Below are 20,412 nucleotides of genomic sequence, written 5' to 3' on the forward strand. Positions count from 1 at the left end.
ATGACTTTTTTCTGCTGCACATCACAGATTAACTATCAGAAGGCAATAATTTAGTGTCTAGCAGTTCACCTCCTTTCCTTCCCACTAACACTCCAGCTCTGGAGAACAGGCTGTTTTCAAGGCAGCACAAAGCACTGCTGAGCAACACTCAATCTCAGTGACTGATACAAGCCAAGTGTATTTAAAGCCATGAGATGACTTTACCAGTCAAACTGTGGGGATGTCTGAGGAGGACTTGACTAAAGCAGAACAGACATGTCTCAGAGTTGCTCTCCTGGAACACCTTTATTTCAAGGACTGCAGTTTCTGGATTCACACCACCTTATCAGCGTGCCAGAAGATTTTGGCAGCACTGAGGTAAACAGCAACGGCAGCATGAGCTGGGGAAAGATTTACTGACTACACAAAGAACAAATACAGCTACAAAGAGCAATCTAAAAATAATCTGGCAGAGCATGGCTAGTAATTGCATGGCTTCTTGCAAGATTTTACTCTGAGGTTTTACCTCAAATGAGAAAGGGCCAACCACAGGAGCTGTGCTGGAGCCACGGGGCAGGGCCACCACTCCCAGCTGGGCAGATGAAAGGAAACTCCCAGCAGAGCAAGCAGCAGGAAAGCCTGATTGCCATGCAATTTTCATATCAAATCATGGTACTAGTATTAGCTGGAAATCTTAGCTACATGGTTAAGAAAATTCTTTCATTTTGCACACTTGAAAGTACTGAAAATCCCTGGAATATTTTATCGGTCACTGTGCAATTTAGCTCCTAGCTCATATTTGCTGTTGTCATTAAACAGTGACCACAATAAATAATTCTACTTTTCTTACTGGATTTGCTTACTACAATAAATGCATTTGCCAGCCCACACAGTACTGGTGACCTGCAAACTGTCCAGGGTTGCTGGGAGAACCCTCAAGGATCAGCAACTAGTTGGTTAGGAAAAGCTATTTTTCCTTCAAATTTGCAGTGCTCAGAACATTTGGATCATCTTGTGCTGCCCAGTCCTGCCAAAAAGCCCAAGCAGGGCCAGACAGTTCTGGGTACAAGCCAGACCTACCAAGTTACCCACTGGAACTTTATTATGACAATTTTTATTTAGTTGTTCATTTCTTAACAGATAAATCAAGAAATTACTGCCTAATAATGCCTTTTCACTGGCCTAAACAGATATCCCACAAAGTTTTCTAGAGTTTTCCAATAGGTATTTTCCATGGAATGGCATTTGCACAGAATTTCCCAACTGCACTGATGGGGCACTGATTGCATTTACTATGAGACTGAAACTCTACAGACTGACTCCTAAATGATCCCCACAAGAAAGTAGTTACACCACAGTGATCATAGAATCAGCCAGGTTGGAAAGGACCTCTGAGATCATCAAGTCCAACCTTTCACTTTTTACATTTTTTTTTTTTTGAAATCCAGTTCAGGTTTTCCCCCATTCCGTACTCTGGAAAACTCCAGTCTGGGTTTTCCTTCCCCCCCACTCCATTCCATACTCTGGAAAAATCCAGCCCGGGTTTTCCCTTTCACAACTCCATTCCATAATCCAAAAACATCCAGCCCGGGTTTTCCTTTTTTTTCCCCAACTCCATTCCATACTCTGGAAAAATCCAGTCCGGGTTTTCCTTTTTACACTCCATTCCATACTCCAGAAAAATACAGACCGGGTTTTCCTTTTTCCCAACTCCATTCCATACTCTGGCCAAAATACAGCCCGGGTTTTCCTTTCCCAATCCATTCCATACTCTGGAAAAGTCCAGCCCGGGTTTCCTTTCCCAATCCATACCGTACTCCAGCCAAAATCCAGTCCGGGTTTTCCCCCATTCCATACTCCGGAAAAATCCGGAGGCCTCCCAAGAGTTTTGAAGCTTCACCAACCATCCTGTTTAAAACCATTATTTAAGTGTAATTCTCCTCCACTAGAATGAACCATCCCTCTAAACGAAGCTGCTGAAACTCTGAAAGCCAACAGTGTTCATACACCAGCAAACAAGATATTAAAGCTGATAAGCACTGCTGGTATGAAGCAAGGTAACTGGAATTACATATCCTGTTTCTCTGAGATCAATTTTAAAAATACTTACTGCTTTTTAATGTGTAGAACAGCACACCTATGGCTTCTGAAGTGAACCAGAACTTTGCCTGACCATCCTTTACTTCAGGGGACTACAACATTCTTCAGCCAAATGTTATCCAGAGAAATCATTTCACTTACTGGGCTCTCATGACTTTGTTCTTTGAGACTGCAGACCTGCAAGGATGGCTCCAATCCATGAACTGTAAACATGGATCAATCAACCTCAACAGGAATGGAAATGTCTTGAAATCACTTAAGCATGCATAAAAAAAAGAGAGGAAGAAGAGGGTAATAACATTAAGCAGGAATCATCAATACCTAATATCAAGACAAATTAAGCAATTCAGGTGTTGCCTCCCCTCTCCTGCCCAATGTTTGACAGTGAAATCCAACTCACCCATTTTGCTGCCTTCATCACTTTGCCCCTGCAGATTAAAAATGCATTCCCAGGAAGAGTTCTTAAAACAACAAGCAAATCCTTTAAATGAAAATTTAAGTTTATTTTGAATTTTTAAAATGTCATTTCTATCAATTTAGACACACCGTTTGACATTATCAGATCAGAGAATTTACAGTGACTCATGGATAAAGATTTGGCTTTTACATTCAAATGTTAAATACTTCAGAATAGCTTTGTCTTGTTATTTCCAAACCAGAAACACTAAGGAGCATTTTATTTTGCCTTTCAACCACCTTTGTTAATTAACAGACTTTTGATATCTGCTGTACTTGAAGGGGAATGTGCAAAACACCAAAGGAATTACTCTGTTTGAATGAAGTGAGTACCTTAATTACAGTTCCAGATTTAAGACTCATTCATGGTAGCATTAAAAGACAATGCTAAAACATGATTTTTTAAAAAATATACTTTCCTCAAGTAGGCTGCAGAACCTGACCAAGTTAAAAGCCTCTTTATGAAGATAAAAAGGTCTTGCTATCCAACGTTAACATCACTCAGTCTTACAGTTTAGCAGGTTTTGTCTGGTTTTCATTAATTATTTTGGAAACTATTACAAAATTTCATCACTATCCTAACACAATCCTTGTATTAGTGTTCAACAACGAAGTTCATTTCATCTATCAGACTTAATTGTGTTGATTTTATTGCTTACTATAGTTTTTCTTCTTACTCTAGCACTACCTTGAAATGGGTCGTCTCCTCACTGCAAATGTTTGTTGTTGATCCAATTTGCCCATTGTGGCAAGGAGAGTGTCCCTCAGGCTTGTACAACTTCATTAACTGTTCCCAAGTGACTGCCACCCTCCAGGAGGGACAGCCTCCCCACCAAGCATCTGAGAAGTTCAGAACTCCTCCAGTTTGTAAAAACAACGTGAGCTCCAGAGCCCTGGGAAAAAAAAGCTTTTCAGTTTTAGCCTACAACTGCCAGGATGTGCTGACAGGGGGAATCTCAGGAAGGTACTCACACAGTTTGGGTTCCTTTGCACACACACCTCGGCAGAACAGGCTGCTGTGCCTTCAGCCAGCAAGGAGCACGTCATGGAAGAGCTGGGACAACAGCAGCAGCTTTCTGCTGGAATCAAGCCTTTGTAGCATGAGCAAATTTGGGGCAGGGGGGAAGCACAGGTTCTGTTTCTTAAGAGGAAAATCCTTGTCAAATCTCACATAATGCATTTTCTCCCCCACCTTCCTTTTCCCTGTCTGATGGCTCAGCACCAAAGTGTGCCAGGAAGGCTCTCAGTGCCCCATTCCCTGGCACATCCCCTGCCCAGCACACACAGCACCAGGGAAAGCTCTGGGACATCACACTGAGAAGCCAGAGAAGAAACACAAATGCATCCTGACCTTCCCTGCTGGTAAAAGTCTGTTAACCTGCTTAATCCACAGGAATGATGATATGTAGCTTCACACCCAAGGAAACAAGTGTATTCACAAGCCTTTACAGTTCTGCCCCTGATGCTGTTTGCACATTTGTTTTATTCACTCTTTTGGATGACTATAAATAAGTGTTTCCACTATGGAAAAGAAAGTTAGCACAGTACATTTTCATGACTGGGGAATGGATTTTTCTGAAGACACCTTCCAAAGGGCAAAAGCTTAGAAAAAAACAACCTGAATGTTGATCTGTGTTCCTTATAAAGTCCCTTGTAAAAAAATTAAAAAAAAAAAAAAAGGCAAAACAACAAAACAAAAAAAAAGAAAAGAAAGAAAAAAGTAAAGGAAAAACTGCAAGGCCCAGGATGATTTTATTGCTTTTCTTCAGTTTTTTCCTTGGTCTCCTTCTTCTCAGATTCTCTGCTTTCTTCCTTTACAGAAAGCTCTTCTAGTTTTTCAGCAACTTTATCAGCACTATCATTTTTGTCTGTGCCTGCTAAAAGATTGATTAGGAAAAGTGTTACATAGAGGCAGTAATGGATTTTCCTGTTAGAGGGGAAAGAGCAGAGAAGTGGAGGGTGAGGGGAGGGGAGAAACAGCTGGTATTCAGAATGTGAACAAAAATAAAGACATTCTCCACTGACCACTGGAGTGACTCATTCCATTTCTTTTCCTCTGGTAATTATTATCTCAGATGTCAGAGTTCAAGAAATACCACTTGCATATGTTAATCACCACATGAGGGCCTAATTACAGGGACTGAGCAGTGTGTCACAACTGGCCAGCTGTGCTGCTGCCAAGGACAAGCTCCACACAGGGCCCAGACAAGGCCCCAGCTCCTTGTCAGCTGAACCACAACAACCAGAAGTCAAGTTCCCCAGTCTGAAACCGAGGAACAGGAGTTCTAAAGACTGGCAAAGCCCAGTCTAAGCACCTTGAATAATGCTGATGCAGACCACAAGTAGTCTGTACTTAGAAAAGATGGAATTGTTTGTTTGATATGGTGACACGGCACACAGGCAGTTCTATAAGGTGGTGCAACAATCTATTAAGAGACCTGTGAATAAATGCTACAACTTCATACACATCAACAACGATACAAAACATTAAATATTATACTTGCATGATTATAGTTTTGTGGAATTGGGGAAAGGGAACTGGGAGGAAGAAGTAGGACTGTGGTTGCAGTGTTCACAGTTCATTTTATACCATAAACCATAAACAATTCTCTGGTGTGCTTTCAAAAGAAGCAATGTCCCAACAGCAACTGTAACAGCCTTCTACAGCAAAGAAGGCCATGGTCACTGGAGTGAGCTTTACTCTTGCAGACAGAAAAGCACCTGAACTGAAGGCTGCAGTTCAGCACAGAGTGAGTCTGCTGGAACACCACACTCCAGGGCACTGGCACCACTCACACAGCTGGAAAACTGAGACCACCTTACCTTTCTTTGCTTTCTTGCCTACTTCATTCCTGCATTCTTCAAATTTTGCCTTGAATTTCTGTGCATCTGTTTCAAAAACGATAAAATAATTTTTTCATTAGTTTTAATGCCTCACAACATTGAATACTTCTGATCCTGAGGAGAGACACCCAACAAGGAGCTGTGTAAACAACATTTGTAGGGACCTCTGAAGTAACCTAGTAAATCACACAGGATGCAAAATTCTTCAATCACATCTTTGTGCAAAAGCAGTTTATTTTCTTCAGCAAGTCTACTGAAGCAGTTTATTTTGCAAAATAATCAAAATGTAATGCCAGCAGGAGCTGTTTTGTAGTTATTGCAACTCCCAGCTGTCTCCAGCCTACAGGAATAGGAACATGATGTCAGAGACTGCTCACACGACTATCTGTATGCAAAAGACTGAAGATTAGCTCTGAACTATTATCTTTGTGAGCTGTGTTATACCCCAGGAGTCTTCCACAACCTTCCCATGGACTTGGGTTCTTAGCATGAACAAGGCCTGTTCCATCAGTACAGCACTCACACTCTGGCCCCAGGGCTGCTCTCCCCCTGTTCCTGAGACAAGAGCTAAGAATGCACAACTGTCAGGATGTTTTGGTCTAAGCCACCACTGGATGCACTCCAACCAGCTGATTTAGTTACACTGATGTTTCTACACAAGTAACACCAGCACAGGAGACAAAGGAGGAATGGGCACCGTGCTTCCCAACCCCAGAGTGACAGAGGTGATTCCTGTGCCAGGCTGGGCTGGGTGACCACACGAGGTCACTGTTGCCCACAGGAATTCTGGAAGCACTGTGGAACCAGCCCAGGAAGAGCTTGGATCGATTCCTTTTCAAGCATCTCAAACAGAGGAGACACTTGAAGGACATCCTCCTGTCTGTTCACCTGTCATCTCCTTAGTCAGAGCTGCAAAGGGCAAACAGCAGGAGAGGGATTCTCCCCCAGGACACAACATTCAAAAGGCTCAACAGCCTCCACCAGGAAGAGGGAAAGACTTTTCAAAGATGAGCAAATAGTTACCAAACCCTTTTAATTTCCTTTTTGCTCATGAGGCAAGCACTAAGCAAGTGGATCAGAGAGATTTGTTTGGCTAAACAATGAGGTTGGATATAAGCACGATACACTAAGTTCTTCCCAGATGTAGGCAAATCCATCTAGTTTTAAAATACACTTTTTGATCCATCTAGCATGTGGAGACAAAAGAAGGCTAACACACTAAACTTGTGTGGCAAATTGTAAAGCAGGAAATGCAACACTTTTTCATTTCACTTCTTTAAAAAAAAACCCAATAAACCAAAACAACATAAACCCTCCCCCACTCAGACACTACTTTGATTTAATCCTAGCTGATCCATAATTAGAGTTACTTTGCTGTTCTGGTAGTCACTGTAGTCACTCCAGAAAAACCCACAAACTAGTCTGATGGGTTTGACTGGCACTTTTCACTGAGAGATCCACTTAATCAAAACACAGAAGATACTACATATTTCATTTTAAAAAAACCCAACACTTAGATGTTCTGCTAATGCAGATGGACTAGAAATATCAGATCAGGATTTCCCTGCTTCTAATGCAAATATCTAATATTAACTACAATTCAGCACCTGACATAAATGAACGCAAGCTGCATGTGAGCCTCTAAACTGCTTTTAGTTTTACTCTAATTGGCATTGCACTTGCATGAAATGGCTTAGGTTAAAAAAAAGTGCCTAGGGCAGAGATTGAACAAATATTCCTAAAGGCCTAATTACTACAGTGTTTGTCAACACACATGGTTTAGTGATTAACAGATAAAGAAGTAATTAGCTAACAGTGCCATGCAGGGTGAGACCCAGTGTATCTGCAGCAGTGCTTTACAGCAGTTCAGACAGGCAGTGCCACAACAGTTTATACACCCAGGGATAGTTCAGTGCCACTCACTCTCTGCGTTTAGAAAGCGGATTGCCAGGAGTTCAGGCTTGGGGCACTCGTCTGCAAAGTCAGCGTGTGTGTTCCAGACCCAGGCCCTGTCGCTCCCGGCATTGGGCTTCAGCTCCATCAAGGGTGTGACTGAAAAGAAAGCATTGCAAGATGGACAGAGCACAACAGGAAAGGTTTTGCACACCAGCCTCCAGAAATCTCACTGGCAACAGGCTGCAGTGGTTACGTAGAGCAATTTACACAGAGTTACTTTGGATAAATTAAAGACAGTGGTGCCCATATATAATTTTCCTTACATCACCAAATAAAACAATGCACCATCACCGTGTAAGAGGATGCTGGATTCCCTACTGTTAAAAAACTGAGGGTTTGATTCAATTTTTTGTTTAAAACAGATGACTGTGATACTAAGATGCAGTCACCAAGCACAACTCTGAAGGCAAATGATTTAGGAGGAAAAGGTATCCAGATAGACAAACAGCATTCATTCTTCCTTTACACACTGAAAATACTACCAAAAATTAGTTAAAAAAAAAAGCATTATTCCTTCAATTAGTCATCAAATTGAGTTAACTTCTCTGCCATCAATTTAAAGCTGTAGTACAAGGTATGACAGTTCTGTGTATTTTCAATCTCTTTGTTTCCTCCCAGTAAACAGAGCCCTTTCCCTCCAAGATGCTCCAATTACTTCACCTGACTGACTGGGGAAGTTCTCACACTGCTCTAAGACTTTGTGCATTCCAGACATGCAAAGTTTAAGGAGGGCTTTTTTTATCCTTGATCCCTTGGGTCCTGTTTAGTTCAGGAGAAATCTGAAGAGTCTACTCCCTTCCTTGCATTTTTAAAATCTAGAGATCAAATTACATTTTGTTCCATTCAAGGTTTTGCAAAAATGAAGAGAGTCCTTTTGTCTGCCTGTGAGTCAGCATAACTTCATTGAACAAATCTATGCTGAGAGCAGCTTTTCCAGGAAAAAAAACCCAAACAAATTTTGACATGAACAATGTAAATTTATCAGTTCTGTCTTGTATATGCACAACATTTATTTCCTTAAACAAAAGTTTTTTTCTTGCTGGTTGGTGGCTGCACTGCTTTCATATTTGCCATTTCATTTACTAAACAGGAACACCTGTGCCTTTGAACATTCTGAAGGATCTACCCCAAGAAAACAAGAATTACTGTTTCTGACTTGAGGTTTGTATTAAGCTACTTCTTATTTTAAGTTATCTAAATGTAGTTTAACTCCACAGAACACTATATGCTCCTCCTATAAAATCTGAGTATTACCAAAGCAAGCAACAAAGTATTATCAAATTAATCTACTTGTTGCAAGTTATGCTGACTTTCAAGTATGTCCTGCACTTTCATGTTCTTTTTATTCAAAGAGGATTCTTTTTTGAGTGAGTCAGCCCAATGTACCACATTCATTACAGTTTATTTCACAAGCAGGGAAGGGCAGACACAGATTAATTTGGCACCTCAGTATCTGTTTTCTGATGGTTAAGGGATTGGTTCTAGCAATTCCAAGACTTAGCTCTAAGTAGTAAATTATTACATGATGGGTTTTCTCACCCTTTTACAAAAGCAAACCAGCATACACTAAATTCTTATCCCAAACAGTATTAAGGCCTGCATTTTCTATACTCTATAAAGCATTAAAGTAAACTACACACAACTGGAAGTTACATAATGCCTGTCTATCCCAGCTAAATTTTAAAGTGACTTTAGTTAGTCTTAGAGCAGCATCAGAGTCCGAAGGAAAAAAATTGCAGCTTCCTTGCATTAACAAAAATAAGCCCTGATGGTTTTTGATGCTTGTGGCCTTGTGTGAAGAGCAAGGGACAACTGTATTTACAGTCTAATATAAATTTGATGTGTGTTCAAAAGATGTACAGCACCTCTGTAGCTGCTACTAAAAACCCACCAAGTCCTTAATCTGCACCGTACAATTCTGCAGAGCCGTTTTTTAAAACCAAACTAAGAATTATTGTGGTGTAGAACGTACTGTAATGGTTTGCACAGATTTTGAGAGTTTTATCCCTCCGCATGAGGAGGCGAATTGTTCCCTTCTCCTTGTGTTTCAGGAGTTTCACATCCCCAGTCCCTCGCTCCTTCCACTCGGGATGCTCGTTCTCGGATGCGAACCGGAACAGCTTCGCTCGCCTGGAACAGGAGAGACTTTCATTAGTCTGCATAGAAACATTCACTGAAACCCCACACCTGACTCAACAGCACAGTGGGTTTGAAAGCCACACACCAGAAGAAAACAGTTCCTTTTATAAGGGTCTCTGTTCTAATTCATCACACGGATTTAGAAACTGATGGGATAAATTAAAATTTAATAATAAGCAATTAGAAATGATGTAATGACTATATTAAAATCCAACAGGCTCTGGACACTCTTTGAGATGATAAACACATTTGGTTTAGGTAACCTTTTAAATTCAGGGAGCTAATTAACAGGTGTTGCTATAGCCAGAGTTCTTATATATAGGTACAACTGCTTCATCTTCCCAGCAATAGTAATTCACAAAATTTAGAAGCTTAATGCTAAGTAAAGACTCTTGTAAAATTCCAAGCCCAATGTTTGATCAACTATTAAAGTGCCTCACCCTCTAGAGTCACTCATTTCCCTTTAACTCCAAAAGTCTACTTGCTGCTCTCCTTCAATCAGGAATAAAGGAATGTGTCTGCTCCAGAACATCACTGCTGAACCTTCCAAGATGCCACCAGAGGAGAAACAGGAGGAGTTTGGGATATTGGTCAAAACTGAGCCAAGACACAGCCTGAGCTCTGCTAATGAGGAGTTTAAGACACTGGTATAGAACAGGAGGCACCTGCTCACAACTGCAAAGGAGAGGCACTTGTAATAAACCAGGGGCTTCAAGAGAAAGTGTCAAATGTTGGAGCAAGTTACTCTGACAGAGGCTCTGACTCACATTAACCACTTGGAGCAAAGCAAGTCATTCCTTCCAAGTCCAGCTGGCATTCAACAGGTTATTCCTCAAGTTTAACTATCAGAACCACCAGCATTCACAAAAAAAGGACTCCTTTCCTCCATCACCCCTTTGCAGACATGAAAATTAACCTACAGAACACTGGAACTTACACTGTTATTTCACTACCACTGTAAGGAGAACTCAACCCTCTCTTCCAGATGAGCAATAATATTCTGTGATTAAGTAAAACCAGTATTTTTTAAACTTACTTAAAGCAAGCACATCAGGGATCAAATTCAAAACACTTCTTAAGCCTTTAGGCTAAACTTTTCTTCAGGCAGATCAAGCTATCCTGATTTGACACTAAGCCCAATCTAGGGATAAATGCCCCAATGCTGCATCTACTGCTTTTATGATTTCAGTACATTGTGGATCACCCTCTACCATGGCAGCAACACCACATACATCTCCTTTCTTTCCTCACAAGATACTTGTTTTACGCTGCAATCACACAACTTCAAGCCCCTAATTATTATTTAAGTTATTGTTTTGTTTCATGCTAAGCAGTGCTAAAGACAGATCTGCACTATCAGCTCCCTTCTATCGTTCCAAACTTCAGTTTCTTGGGGCATTATTATCAGTCACCCCCCAGTCAATCTCTGCCATCACAGTAAACACCAACCAAATTGCATTACAGCTTCATGCAGCTTCTTATAAACAGTCAAGTTAAAGCATAATAAGCATTCAGATAACAGACAATTATTCCACTTACATCTTGAAGAGTTCTTCCTCATCCTCTTCCAGAGTTTTTATTTCTTGCTCAGGAAGGGAAACTATGGGTTCAAAGTGAGGGTCGTGGTTAGAATCATCTGTATTTTCAGTAGAAGTATCATGCTCCTCGTGTGCTTCCTGAGGAGAGAGAGAACACAAACAAATAACTATGCTGTGAACCTAAAGCCTGGAGTGCTTATATTTAAAATTAAAACCTTTATGACTTTTCAGCAATTAGATCTTAGTGACTGAAATACCCTGTAACAGTAAAGAAAAACTATTATAGCTGAAAACAAGTGGCTTTCAAGTCAACATATGGTTAAAGTATGAAACAAAAAGGTGCTCATGCAGTGTTGGATGTTTTAATCCTACCCCTCATGAACTGTGCAGAGGCTTGGCCTTGGAGCAATAACTCTTGGTTATGGAAAAGTAATTTCTTCAACCATTTCTCCTATATAATGTGCTTTATGCTACTAAAACCCTACTATTTCTTAGTGTCTAATGGGAAAAATAGAAGAAAATCCCCCACAACAGCATACCAACCACCTGACCCAGCTTAAGGGACAGACTGCATCCCAAGTTCAGCATTCTGCTTTATGTATTAGAATCACCAACAGCCAAAGATATTTTTGATGCACAGCTCTAAACCTCATGCAATAATTTAAGTTTTTTGCTTTAATACTCTTCCAGGAACTTTAGGTTATGGGTAAATGGGCAAACTACTATTGGAGTTCTATTTAAGTTCTTTAGGAATCTGTCACAGCATTCATTAAGCTTAAGAACAGTTTTCACTATTGTGACTAGTAGGTAAGTGATAAACATCTGTAGTGCTTCATACCTATGGGCTGCTGAGAAGCACTCACTACACAAGCCTAGAAGGGAGATTCAAATGCAAGTTTAATGAAGCCACAAAACAGCTATCTCGGGACAAGAGAACTGATTCAGGTTTAGCTTTTTTTGTTTCTGCTTGAATAACAGAGAAAGGAAAAACAGTCCATCCGTTGGGGACACTTAAATCCTATTTTACTTTACAGATGAAGGAGTCCACTCTTACAGGCTCTATGCACAACATCCTTTACAGTGCAGGATACAGTTTGCATACATAAAGCAACTGAAATAAAGCAGCCTATTTTTACTAAATAGTGAAAAAAAAGGGGGGGGAGGGGAGAGGGAGGAGAATAAGGTAAGAAATGTTGCAAAGTAAAAATCCAGTTGTGTCGACAACGTCAAACGAGGCATCGTTAGTTTTATGTCCCCAGCGTTCCAGAATGGGGGAAAAAAAAGCCAGAAAGGCGTTACGTCACATCTGTTTTCAAAAAACAGGAAAAGAAGCATTAGCCAAACTTTTATACATTGTCCTGTCCTGTGCGAGCAGCACGTCCCGCCTGGCGATTCATCGTCCATCCTGCGCCCGAGCGATGAATCACAGAAGGCATGAGAAAGGCCCCGGGCACAGCGGGCACACGTGAGAACGCGGGTCCCGCTATCACGATATCCCGCGACACGGAGCACGTGGGGGAGCGGCGGCGGCACGAGGGGTCCGGCCGGGCGGGCCGGGGGAGGGCCGGGAGAGGGAGAAGAAAGGAGGGAGACGGGGGAGAGGGATCGCCCGAGAGCGCCCGGGGGAAACGGCCGCGGCGGGTGGGGCGGAACGGCCGCAACGCCCCGGCCCCGCGCGGCCCCCGGCGCGGCCCAGCGCTCGTCCCGGGCCCTGCCCGACCCCGGCCCCCCGCCCCGGGCCCCGCCTGTTTCCTCCGCTCTCCTCGCCCCCCGGCCCCGGCCCCGCCGCCCGCCGGCCCCGCCGCCCGTCCCTCACCGCGGTATCGGCCATGGCCCCGCTGTCCGCGCTCCGCTCGCCGCTTCCTGCGCGCGCCCCGCCCGCCTTTACCTCATTCCCGCAGCCCGCGCCGCGCCGCCGCGAGGCACGATGGGAAACGCCCGCCGCCCTCAGCCCCGCCCCGGCCCGGCCACCGCGCTGCCCGGCCCGGCCCCGCCGCACCGGCATCGGGCCCCGCCGCCCGTCCCGGGGCCGCTCCCCGTGTCACCGGCCCCCGCCGGCCATCCCCGTGTCGCCGCTCCCCCCTCCCCGAGAAGCGTTTTTGTTGTCCCCGTTCCCCGGCGCTCTTCCCGGCGCCCCCCGCGCCATGGCGGCGCCCGCCCGCGGCGGGGAGGGGGGCCCAAGATGGCGCGCGCCCGCGTGAGGGGGGAGGCGGCGTCCGAGCCGCTCCTTTCATTGTGGTGTCTGAGGGCCGCGGCCGCGCCGAGGGGGTAGAGATTAAAAAAAAAAAAACCAGCCCGATCGTCCCCTCTGCCGCCGTTCCCCTCGCAGCGGCCCGGCCGTGACGCCGCGGCCCCGCCCCGGGCGGTGCGCGGGGCTGGCTGAGGGGCGGCGGGGCCATGGCGGAGGAGCGCGGTCCCTGCGAGCCCGGCCGCCTCACGGCGCCGGCGGACGGGGCTGGAGATGGCGCCGAGCCGGAGAGCCGGGCCGGGGGAGACCCCGCCGAGAGCCCCGACGTGTACAGATACATCAAGGGAGACCTGTTCACCTCCGAGATCTACAAAGTGGAGATACAGAACCTGCCCAAGTACATCGGCTTTAACGACGTGAAAAAGTTCCTCGCCAAGTACGGGCTCAGCCCGCACAAGATCAAACTGTTCGGGAAGCAGACGTTCTCCTTCGTGACGTTCAAGAGCGAGGAGGAGCGGGACAAGGCCGTGCGGGTGCTGCAGGGCGCGCTCTGGAAGAGCCGCCGGCTCAGCGTGCGCCTGGCCAAGCCCAAAGCCGACCCCATCGCCAAGAAGCGGCGGCAGGAGGAGGACGCGGAGCCGGGGGAGGCGAAGCGCGCGGCCCCCCCGGGGGACGAGCCCCCGAGCAAGCGGATCGCGGACGTGGTGACCCCGCTCTGGAACGTGCCCTACGAGGAGCAGCTGGCGCAGAAGCTGCAGGAGTGCGAGCAAGTGCTGCAGAAGCTGACAAAGTAAATTGCCGTTTGTAACGCTACTGTAGTGTGCGCGAGACTTGGCCCTGTGATGGGATGTAGCTAAGTTCGCACCTCTTAAAATGAAGGGAGTTAGAGGTAGGTCAAAACTCACGTGCCCTGTCAAAGTAAATGGAAGATTAATCTGCGATGGTAGGGCCTAAAAGCTGTTCCAGTTGGCAAAACTTACTGTTCTTGGTCAGCTTCAAAAAATTGCTAAATGAAGGGGAATTGGTTTTAAAGTCTGTTGTTCCATAAGCGGGAGGATGTCTGTGCCCTTAAAAAATGGCATTGCCAAAGGGTATAAGAGATAATCAGTCTGTAGAGATGGTAAATTACTGTTGGGATTTTCTCTTTTAAAATCCCTTCAAAATTTTACGCCCTGTCTTTGTAGATCAAAGTATCACTTCTGTCTGTTGCCTTACCTGGATAAAATTGGCATTCTTTTCATGCATGGCTACATTGATAAATCCAGTACATACCATTGTAACTGCATTTAACCCTTATTTTTTCAGGTCAGCTCTTATAAAGTTGGAGAGGGTTTGTTAAAAAATTCTGGAAGAAATACTCTTCCATGTGATAATCTGATGCGTTTTTGAGCCCTATACAAGAAAATGTTTTGTGCAACTGTTGACCTCAACTTTTCTAACTGCGTGCTTTATACTTTTTGTTTCTGATTCGGGCAGGGAAATAGGAAATAACAACAGAGCTTTATTACCTTGGTTGTTCCTGCAGAAGCAGAAGTTTAATAAATTATGTTGCCCGGTGGAGGGAGTGAAAGCTTCACCATTACAGGTAATGTCAGCCCAGGTACAGTGTGGGCTGGGGTTAATGAGCTGAGGGGTACATTCCTTATTTGGCCTTATGAGACAGTGGACAGTGAGTATTCAACTTCATCTTGTAATAATAAATGATGAATTTTAGACATTGTTGCCTTTCATATAAATACTGTGTGGACATATTTACAGGAAGCAGAAAAATAGACACAATTAACTGGATATTCTGACTTTAAAATGAATATGCTGTCCCTGCAAGCCTGTGTTGTAAGCTAATACATTCTTTAACACAGGCAATAGTTTGCTCTTTAGATAATAAGACTTCCTAATACTTTTCAGTGTTATCTTAGTTCACACACGTCAAAATCCATGAGTATCTTCCATATGAACTAAATGTCCTGTGTCCGTTTGCAAATGCATTTAACCATATGAGATTTGTTTCAGGAGAAACTTGGCATGTACAAATAAATGCTTTATAAATATCTTACATAACTTTATTTTGAATCTAGACCGAATATCGCAACAAATGTGAGTTCTTGATTGGGATTGGTGTAAATCAAGAAGACAAAACTGTGGGTTGTCGTCTTGGCAAATATAAGGGTGGTACATGTGCTGTAGTGGAGCCATTTGATACTGTTCACATTCCTGCTATTGCCAAAAAAGTAGTAAAAGCTTTCCAAGACTTCATAAGGTGAGCATAAGTAAAATGAGTTATCCGTAAAGGTTTTGATATCTTACTGAAAAAATTATTTGTAAAATGAAATATTATGAAAAGCTTAGTGTTTGTTCTGAGCTTGAAGACCTAAGATGTACCAGCCTCGATTTTCAGTGATTCTTTCTTTCCACCTTGTCCCTGGATCATGGGCTCCCAGGGGATTTTTCCCTTGCTCTTGCTGGGCTGCTCTGAGAGGGGGGGACAGGTACAAACAACACAGTTTTATTGCAAGCAGTGGGACGTGTAAGTCTACAATAAAAAGTGTGTGTTAGTTGTGAGCTTCTTCCACTAACTGCAAAGAAAGGCTTTTAAAAGGAGAAATTTGAATAACAAAGGTCCACTGCTTCCTGGGAGGAAAAGAATCATCCTACAGCAAGGAATAAAACAGAAGTTGTACATTTAAGCAACAATACTTTTTTAGAAAAATGAGTGCTTTCTTTAAAAAGCAATTAAATCCTCAAAAATGGAAACCTCAGATGAATCATGAAGGTGGAAGGTTTGAACTTGGTATGAAGCAGAGAAGCTAATGATATAAAAGGCTGTGTCATTCTCTGAACGTGATGAGAAGCTGCCTGTTGCCTCTCTGGCATTTTAGATGGGTTAAAATAGGAAAAAGGATTTTGAGAACTAGGCACACATTATGTGTGTTGTCTCTTCATCAATCCTTTCTGTTCTTTTCTCTTAGTTGAGATGTATAAGTCCTTTCTTGTCAAATCAGTGCAGCCTCCGCTTGTACTTACATTTTTTCCATCACTTTGGACAGTGACCTTTTGTGTCTATAAACTGTTTAATGTTATGCAAAAAAAAAATAATTCTGTGTATGAGTAACAGAGCTTCTGCAAATTGCAGGTCAACCCCCTACTCAGTTTACAGCCCCGAGACCTACGAGGGGCACTGGAAGCAGCTCACTGTGCGCTCCAGCAGGAGCGGCCACGTCATGGCCATCGCCTACTTCAACCCCCAGGTACTGCCCTGGGGACAGGGGGTGCAGCCCTCACACAGCTGGGGAAGGGCTCACATCTGGGATTCCTGCATGCAAAAGGGAAATACAACCACTGGTGTAGTCTGCCTTGCATTGCTACTCCAGTTCTCTTTAGACTGATACGTGGACATGAACAAGTTGCTCATATGTTATAAACAGTACACACTAAATGACATCTCCAAGTTACTCACATGATTATTCTCCCTTCTTTCCAATGAAACCTCTAGAAATTAAGTAAAGAAGAGCTGGCTGACCTGAAAAGCTCTCTGGCAAAATACTTCACAGAAGGGCTGGGACGGAGCAGTGGTGTCACCTCTCTGTACTTTGTGGAGGAAGGACAGAGGTGAGGGAGTTGATGTCTCTGGGGGACTGTGCTGCATGTTTTGTGTTTGCAGAACAGCAGGTAGCACTTGCACAGCCTTGTTTGGGCTATTTCAGAGAAGTAGCATCAGTGTTAGTCATTTCTGCAAGTTACTTACCTTTTCCACAAGGGACTGTTGGAATTTCCCATTCTCTGGATGAAGGCAGGTAGAGTTTCAGTGGGTGAACCCCCCAGTTGTTGCTGTCAAGCTGTGGAAGTGTTTGCTGCAGGAGATGGATGTTTATTATTATCAAGTAACTTCTACCTCCTTTCTTCCCTATTTCTGTGATTCTTTTAACCTCCCCATCCTCCCTCATAGAGCACAAGGCTCACACCACCTTCATCCAGAGATAGTGTAGGTCCTACAGCAACCAGCAGTGGAACAATTGCACACTGCAGGGCAGAAATGACCAAGAAGACTCTCTAAGGATGACAAATGTTACTGCTTAGGATGTAGCACTACAATTTTTGGGGTGACTGCTTTGGTAAAAATTGTAACAAACATGTTTGTCTTCTTTTTGTTTCTCCCCTATTTTGTCTCCCCATTGTTCCCCCACCCTCAGGAAATCTCCCAACCTCGAAGACTTGCCTTTGGAGCATGTGGCTGGTGACAAGTACATATATGAAGAACTTCTTGGCCTAAAATTTAGAATTTCTCCTCATGCATTTTTTCAAGTAAGGATGATGTGAAGTTCCTAATTTCACTGGATTTGCATTAATGCCCTTGAGCTTGACTAACGCTGTGGAACAAGATATTATATATCTAGAGATTTCATCTTTTATATTTAGTGTGATTAAATATCTCTTTGGGCTGTAAAAGCAGTGAAGGAGTGTAAACTTGATGGGAGCACACTGAAAACAACTTTTTCTTTATACGAGTTCCTTTTGTTTGCCTCCTGTTCCATGGCAGTCTTTTGGTAACACTCAACATGCAGTGGATGGTTTGGGAATCTTGCAGGACTCACTTTTGTTTGCTTGTCCAAAACTTATTTCGAGCCTTCCAACACTTTAAATGTGCGTTTTTAACTTACACATGAAGTTGAGTTGTGTCTTAGGAACAAGAAAACAGGCTTTGCTAAGGCTCACTGAAGCACATTTCCCATGGATGAGGAAGTTTATCCCTTGGAACTCCCTTCCCAGGTGAACACGGCGGCTGCAGAGGTTCTGTACGAGGCCATCGGGGACTGGGCGCAGCTGAGCCCCGACAGCACCGTGCTGGACATCTGCTGTGGCACAGGGACCATCGGCATCTCCCTGGCCAAGGTGAGCCCCTGCTCCTCCTGGGGACAGCTGGGTTAACTGCCTGGGTTAGCTAATTTAGGGTGGTTACAATGAAAGAAAATACCCGATACGTTTGAAATGCAACACATTGCATCTTAATTTTTTTCAAACAATGTCTAATTAAACTGCCTGCAGCTGTTTTACCAAGTCAGTATGGAAGCTCACCTTTGTGTTGAGCAGCCTGAATTATTTTGAAACTATTTTAGTCTGGGCTAGTTGACACTAACTAGTCTGAGCTTTCTCACCAAGCTCTGGCTACGAATAACCAGCATTTCTTACATCTGGGTAGAGTGGAGTTTGCTAGAGCATGCGAGGAAGTCTGGCCCCCAAAAAAGAAAGATGCCAGCATAACTGGAGTCTGTCTGCCCCGTACAGGTGGGGATAAAGGGTGTTCATCCCACAGGTTCAGTTGAAAAAGTCACTATGGATTTGCACAGGTCCCTTCTCAGCCTTTTTCTGCCTGCAAGGCAATAATTCCGTGACCAGGTACCAGGCAAAGTTCCTGGTAATTGCTGGTTCTATGAAAAGTGGTTGAACTTACACAGAGGGAGCTTTTCCCCTTGATTCTGTAGAAAGTGAAGAAGGTGATTGGAATTGAACTGTGCCAAGAAGCTGTGCAGGATGCCAAAGCCAATGCCCAGATCAATGGTGAGTTGAGCTGAAATGCTCTGTTTGTTAAGCACTGGTTGTACAGCCAGTTGCTCTTTACCTTATCTGAGCAGCCTGGAATTACATGTTGTTGATAGTGATCTTGTCCATTTTAAACACTTGATCTCTCTTGAAAACAAATACCATGTTAACCCACGAGATCAATTCGCCCATTGACTAAAAGCAGCTTTTTTTCCTTCTTCAAAAGTAAAACATTCCAGTGGAGAAGTGAAATGAAGCCACAGTTATCCTCCTAAATAAAACATTAACATTAGCTGCTGTCTGTGGGGTTTTGCTTTAGTCCAGATAATGGAAGATGCTCAAATTACTGTTGTTTAAATGATCTGAAATAACAGTGATTGTTTAAATGACACTGATTTCATGGTAGACTAAACAATTTGTAGTTTCTAAGGCATCAGAACTTAATATCCAATGTAGTGTACTGAACATGCTTTGATAAGTACTCTGACATCCTTTCTTGTTCTTGCAGAGCTGAACAATATTGAATTTTACTGTGGGAAGGCAGAAGATGTTGTCCCTTCCCTGATGAACATCTTGGCCCCTCAGAACCTGGTCACTATTGTGGATCCCCCCCGAGCAGGGCTGCGTAAGTTCCCCAGCGGGGGCCGTTCTCCTCAGGGGTGCTGGGTGGGGAACCCAAGGAAACACCAACGGGACAGATGAGGTGAGGCTGCAGGAACAGCCTGAACCAGTGGGTATTGCAGCAGTTTGTTCCTGGAGTTTCTCTGCCAGAGCCAGTAAAGAGCTGTCTTGGTTTTGTTCATCCAGATTCCAAGGTAATTCTTGCCATTAGAAGAGCTGAACATCTGAAGAAGCTCATTTATGTCTCCTGCAATCCCAGAGCTGCGATGAACAACTTCGTAGAGTGAGTGTTTCTTGCATTAGGTTGACTTAGTAAATATCTTAAGAAGACAAATTGTGCTTGCTGGGGAGGGGGAGCTCTCAGAAGAACAGCAGTGGGGATGAGCAATTAAAACATGGATTCATTTCTTCCTCCCCTTTCTGTCCTTTCCCGTTCAGCCTCTGCCGGGCCCCGTCCAACAGGGTGAAGGGAGCCTCGTTCCGCCCGGTGCGAGCCATGGCCGTGGATCTGTTCCCCCAGACCCGGCACTGTGAGTTACTGCTCTGCTTCGAGCGCCTGCAATTCACCAACGGGAGCTCTGCAGCTGCTCAGCCCACGGCAGGAGGGGTCCCCTCGGACACAGCAGGGAGCGAGGCAGCTGCTGCCCATGGAGACACTGCAGGCCAGGCCAGGGAGTCACCCTGACTCAGAGACACTGCAAAACCACTGCCTTGCCAGCTGCGTCCGTAACATCGTGTCTGTAACATCCAGGGAATAAATCTCTGTACAGCAGAGGAGGTGCAAGGCTTCGAGTTCTTTCCTCATACTCATGAATTAAATTTCATTATTGTAGAACCACAGAATGGTTTGTTTTGGAAAGGACCTTAAAGATCATCTCATATCAAGTCCCCTGCCATGGGCAAGGACACCTTCCACTGGACCAGGTTGCTCACAGCCCCTTCCAGGGATGGGACATTAGATACTATTAAGCCCAAATTCTACTTTTCTCCTCCTGCCCGTAGTGGTCTCCCTCTTTGAAATGGCTTTAAATAAAGTATTCCACAACTCTATGCAGA

General features: G+C 44.1%; 2 protein-coding genes and 1 non-coding gene across 4 annotated transcripts; 1 reads left to right on the plus strand and 2 right to left on the minus strand.

Annotated features, from left to right (window-relative positions):
• Positions 1 to 2,561: 2,561 nt before the first annotated feature.
• Positions 2,562 to 12,940, minus strand: RANBP1 (RAN binding protein 1). 2 transcript variants are annotated; one of them, XM_027689310.1, is made up of 6 exons: positions 12,829 to 12,940; positions 11,014 to 11,150; positions 9,308 to 9,465; positions 7,303 to 7,431; positions 5,359 to 5,424; positions 2,562 to 4,412 (listed from the first exon to the last, which is right to left on the minus strand). In XM_027689310.1, the coding sequence occupies exons 1-6, from the start codon at positions 12,841 to 12,843 to the stop codon at positions 4,288 to 4,290; spliced, it is 630 nt and encodes a 209-aa protein (XP_027545111.1). In that variant the 5' UTR covers positions 12,844 to 12,940; the 3' UTR covers positions 2,562 to 4,287. The 2 variants fall into 2 exon arrangements, with proteins under 2 accessions (XP_027545111.1, XP_027545110.1); XM_027689309.1 differs by lacking the exon at positions 12,829 to 12,940 and adding an exon at positions 12,365 to 12,665.
• Positions 5,165 to 5,295, minus strand: LOC113970654. Its single transcript, XR_003535249.1, has one exon. It is a non-coding gene; the product is annotated as a small nucleolar RNA SNORA77 (small nucleolar RNA).
• Positions 12,941 to 13,099: 159 nt separating the features above from the next.
• Positions 13,100 to 20,196, plus strand: TRMT2A (tRNA methyltransferase 2 homolog A). Its single transcript, XM_027689306.1, has 11 exons — positions 13,100 to 13,990; positions 14,677 to 14,785; positions 15,276 to 15,457; positions 16,331 to 16,445; positions 16,691 to 16,806; positions 17,388 to 17,499; positions 17,965 to 18,087; positions 18,678 to 18,753; positions 19,244 to 19,360; positions 19,543 to 19,639; positions 19,795 to 20,196. The coding sequence occupies exons 1-11, from the start codon at positions 13,410 to 13,412 to the stop codon at positions 20,039 to 20,041; spliced, it is 1,875 nt and encodes a 624-aa protein (XP_027545107.1). The 5' UTR covers positions 13,100 to 13,409; the 3' UTR covers positions 20,042 to 20,196.
• Positions 20,197 to 20,412: the final 216 nt, after the last annotated feature.

The sequence above is a fragment of the Neopelma chrysocephalum genome, unplaced genomic scaffold (genome assembly GCF_003984885.1).
Source record: "Neopelma chrysocephalum unplaced genomic scaffold, ASM398488v2 Primary Assembly neopelma1_77, whole genome shotgun sequence".
Lineage (NCBI taxonomy): Eukaryota > Metazoa > Chordata > Aves > Passeriformes > Pipridae > Neopelma > Neopelma chrysocephalum.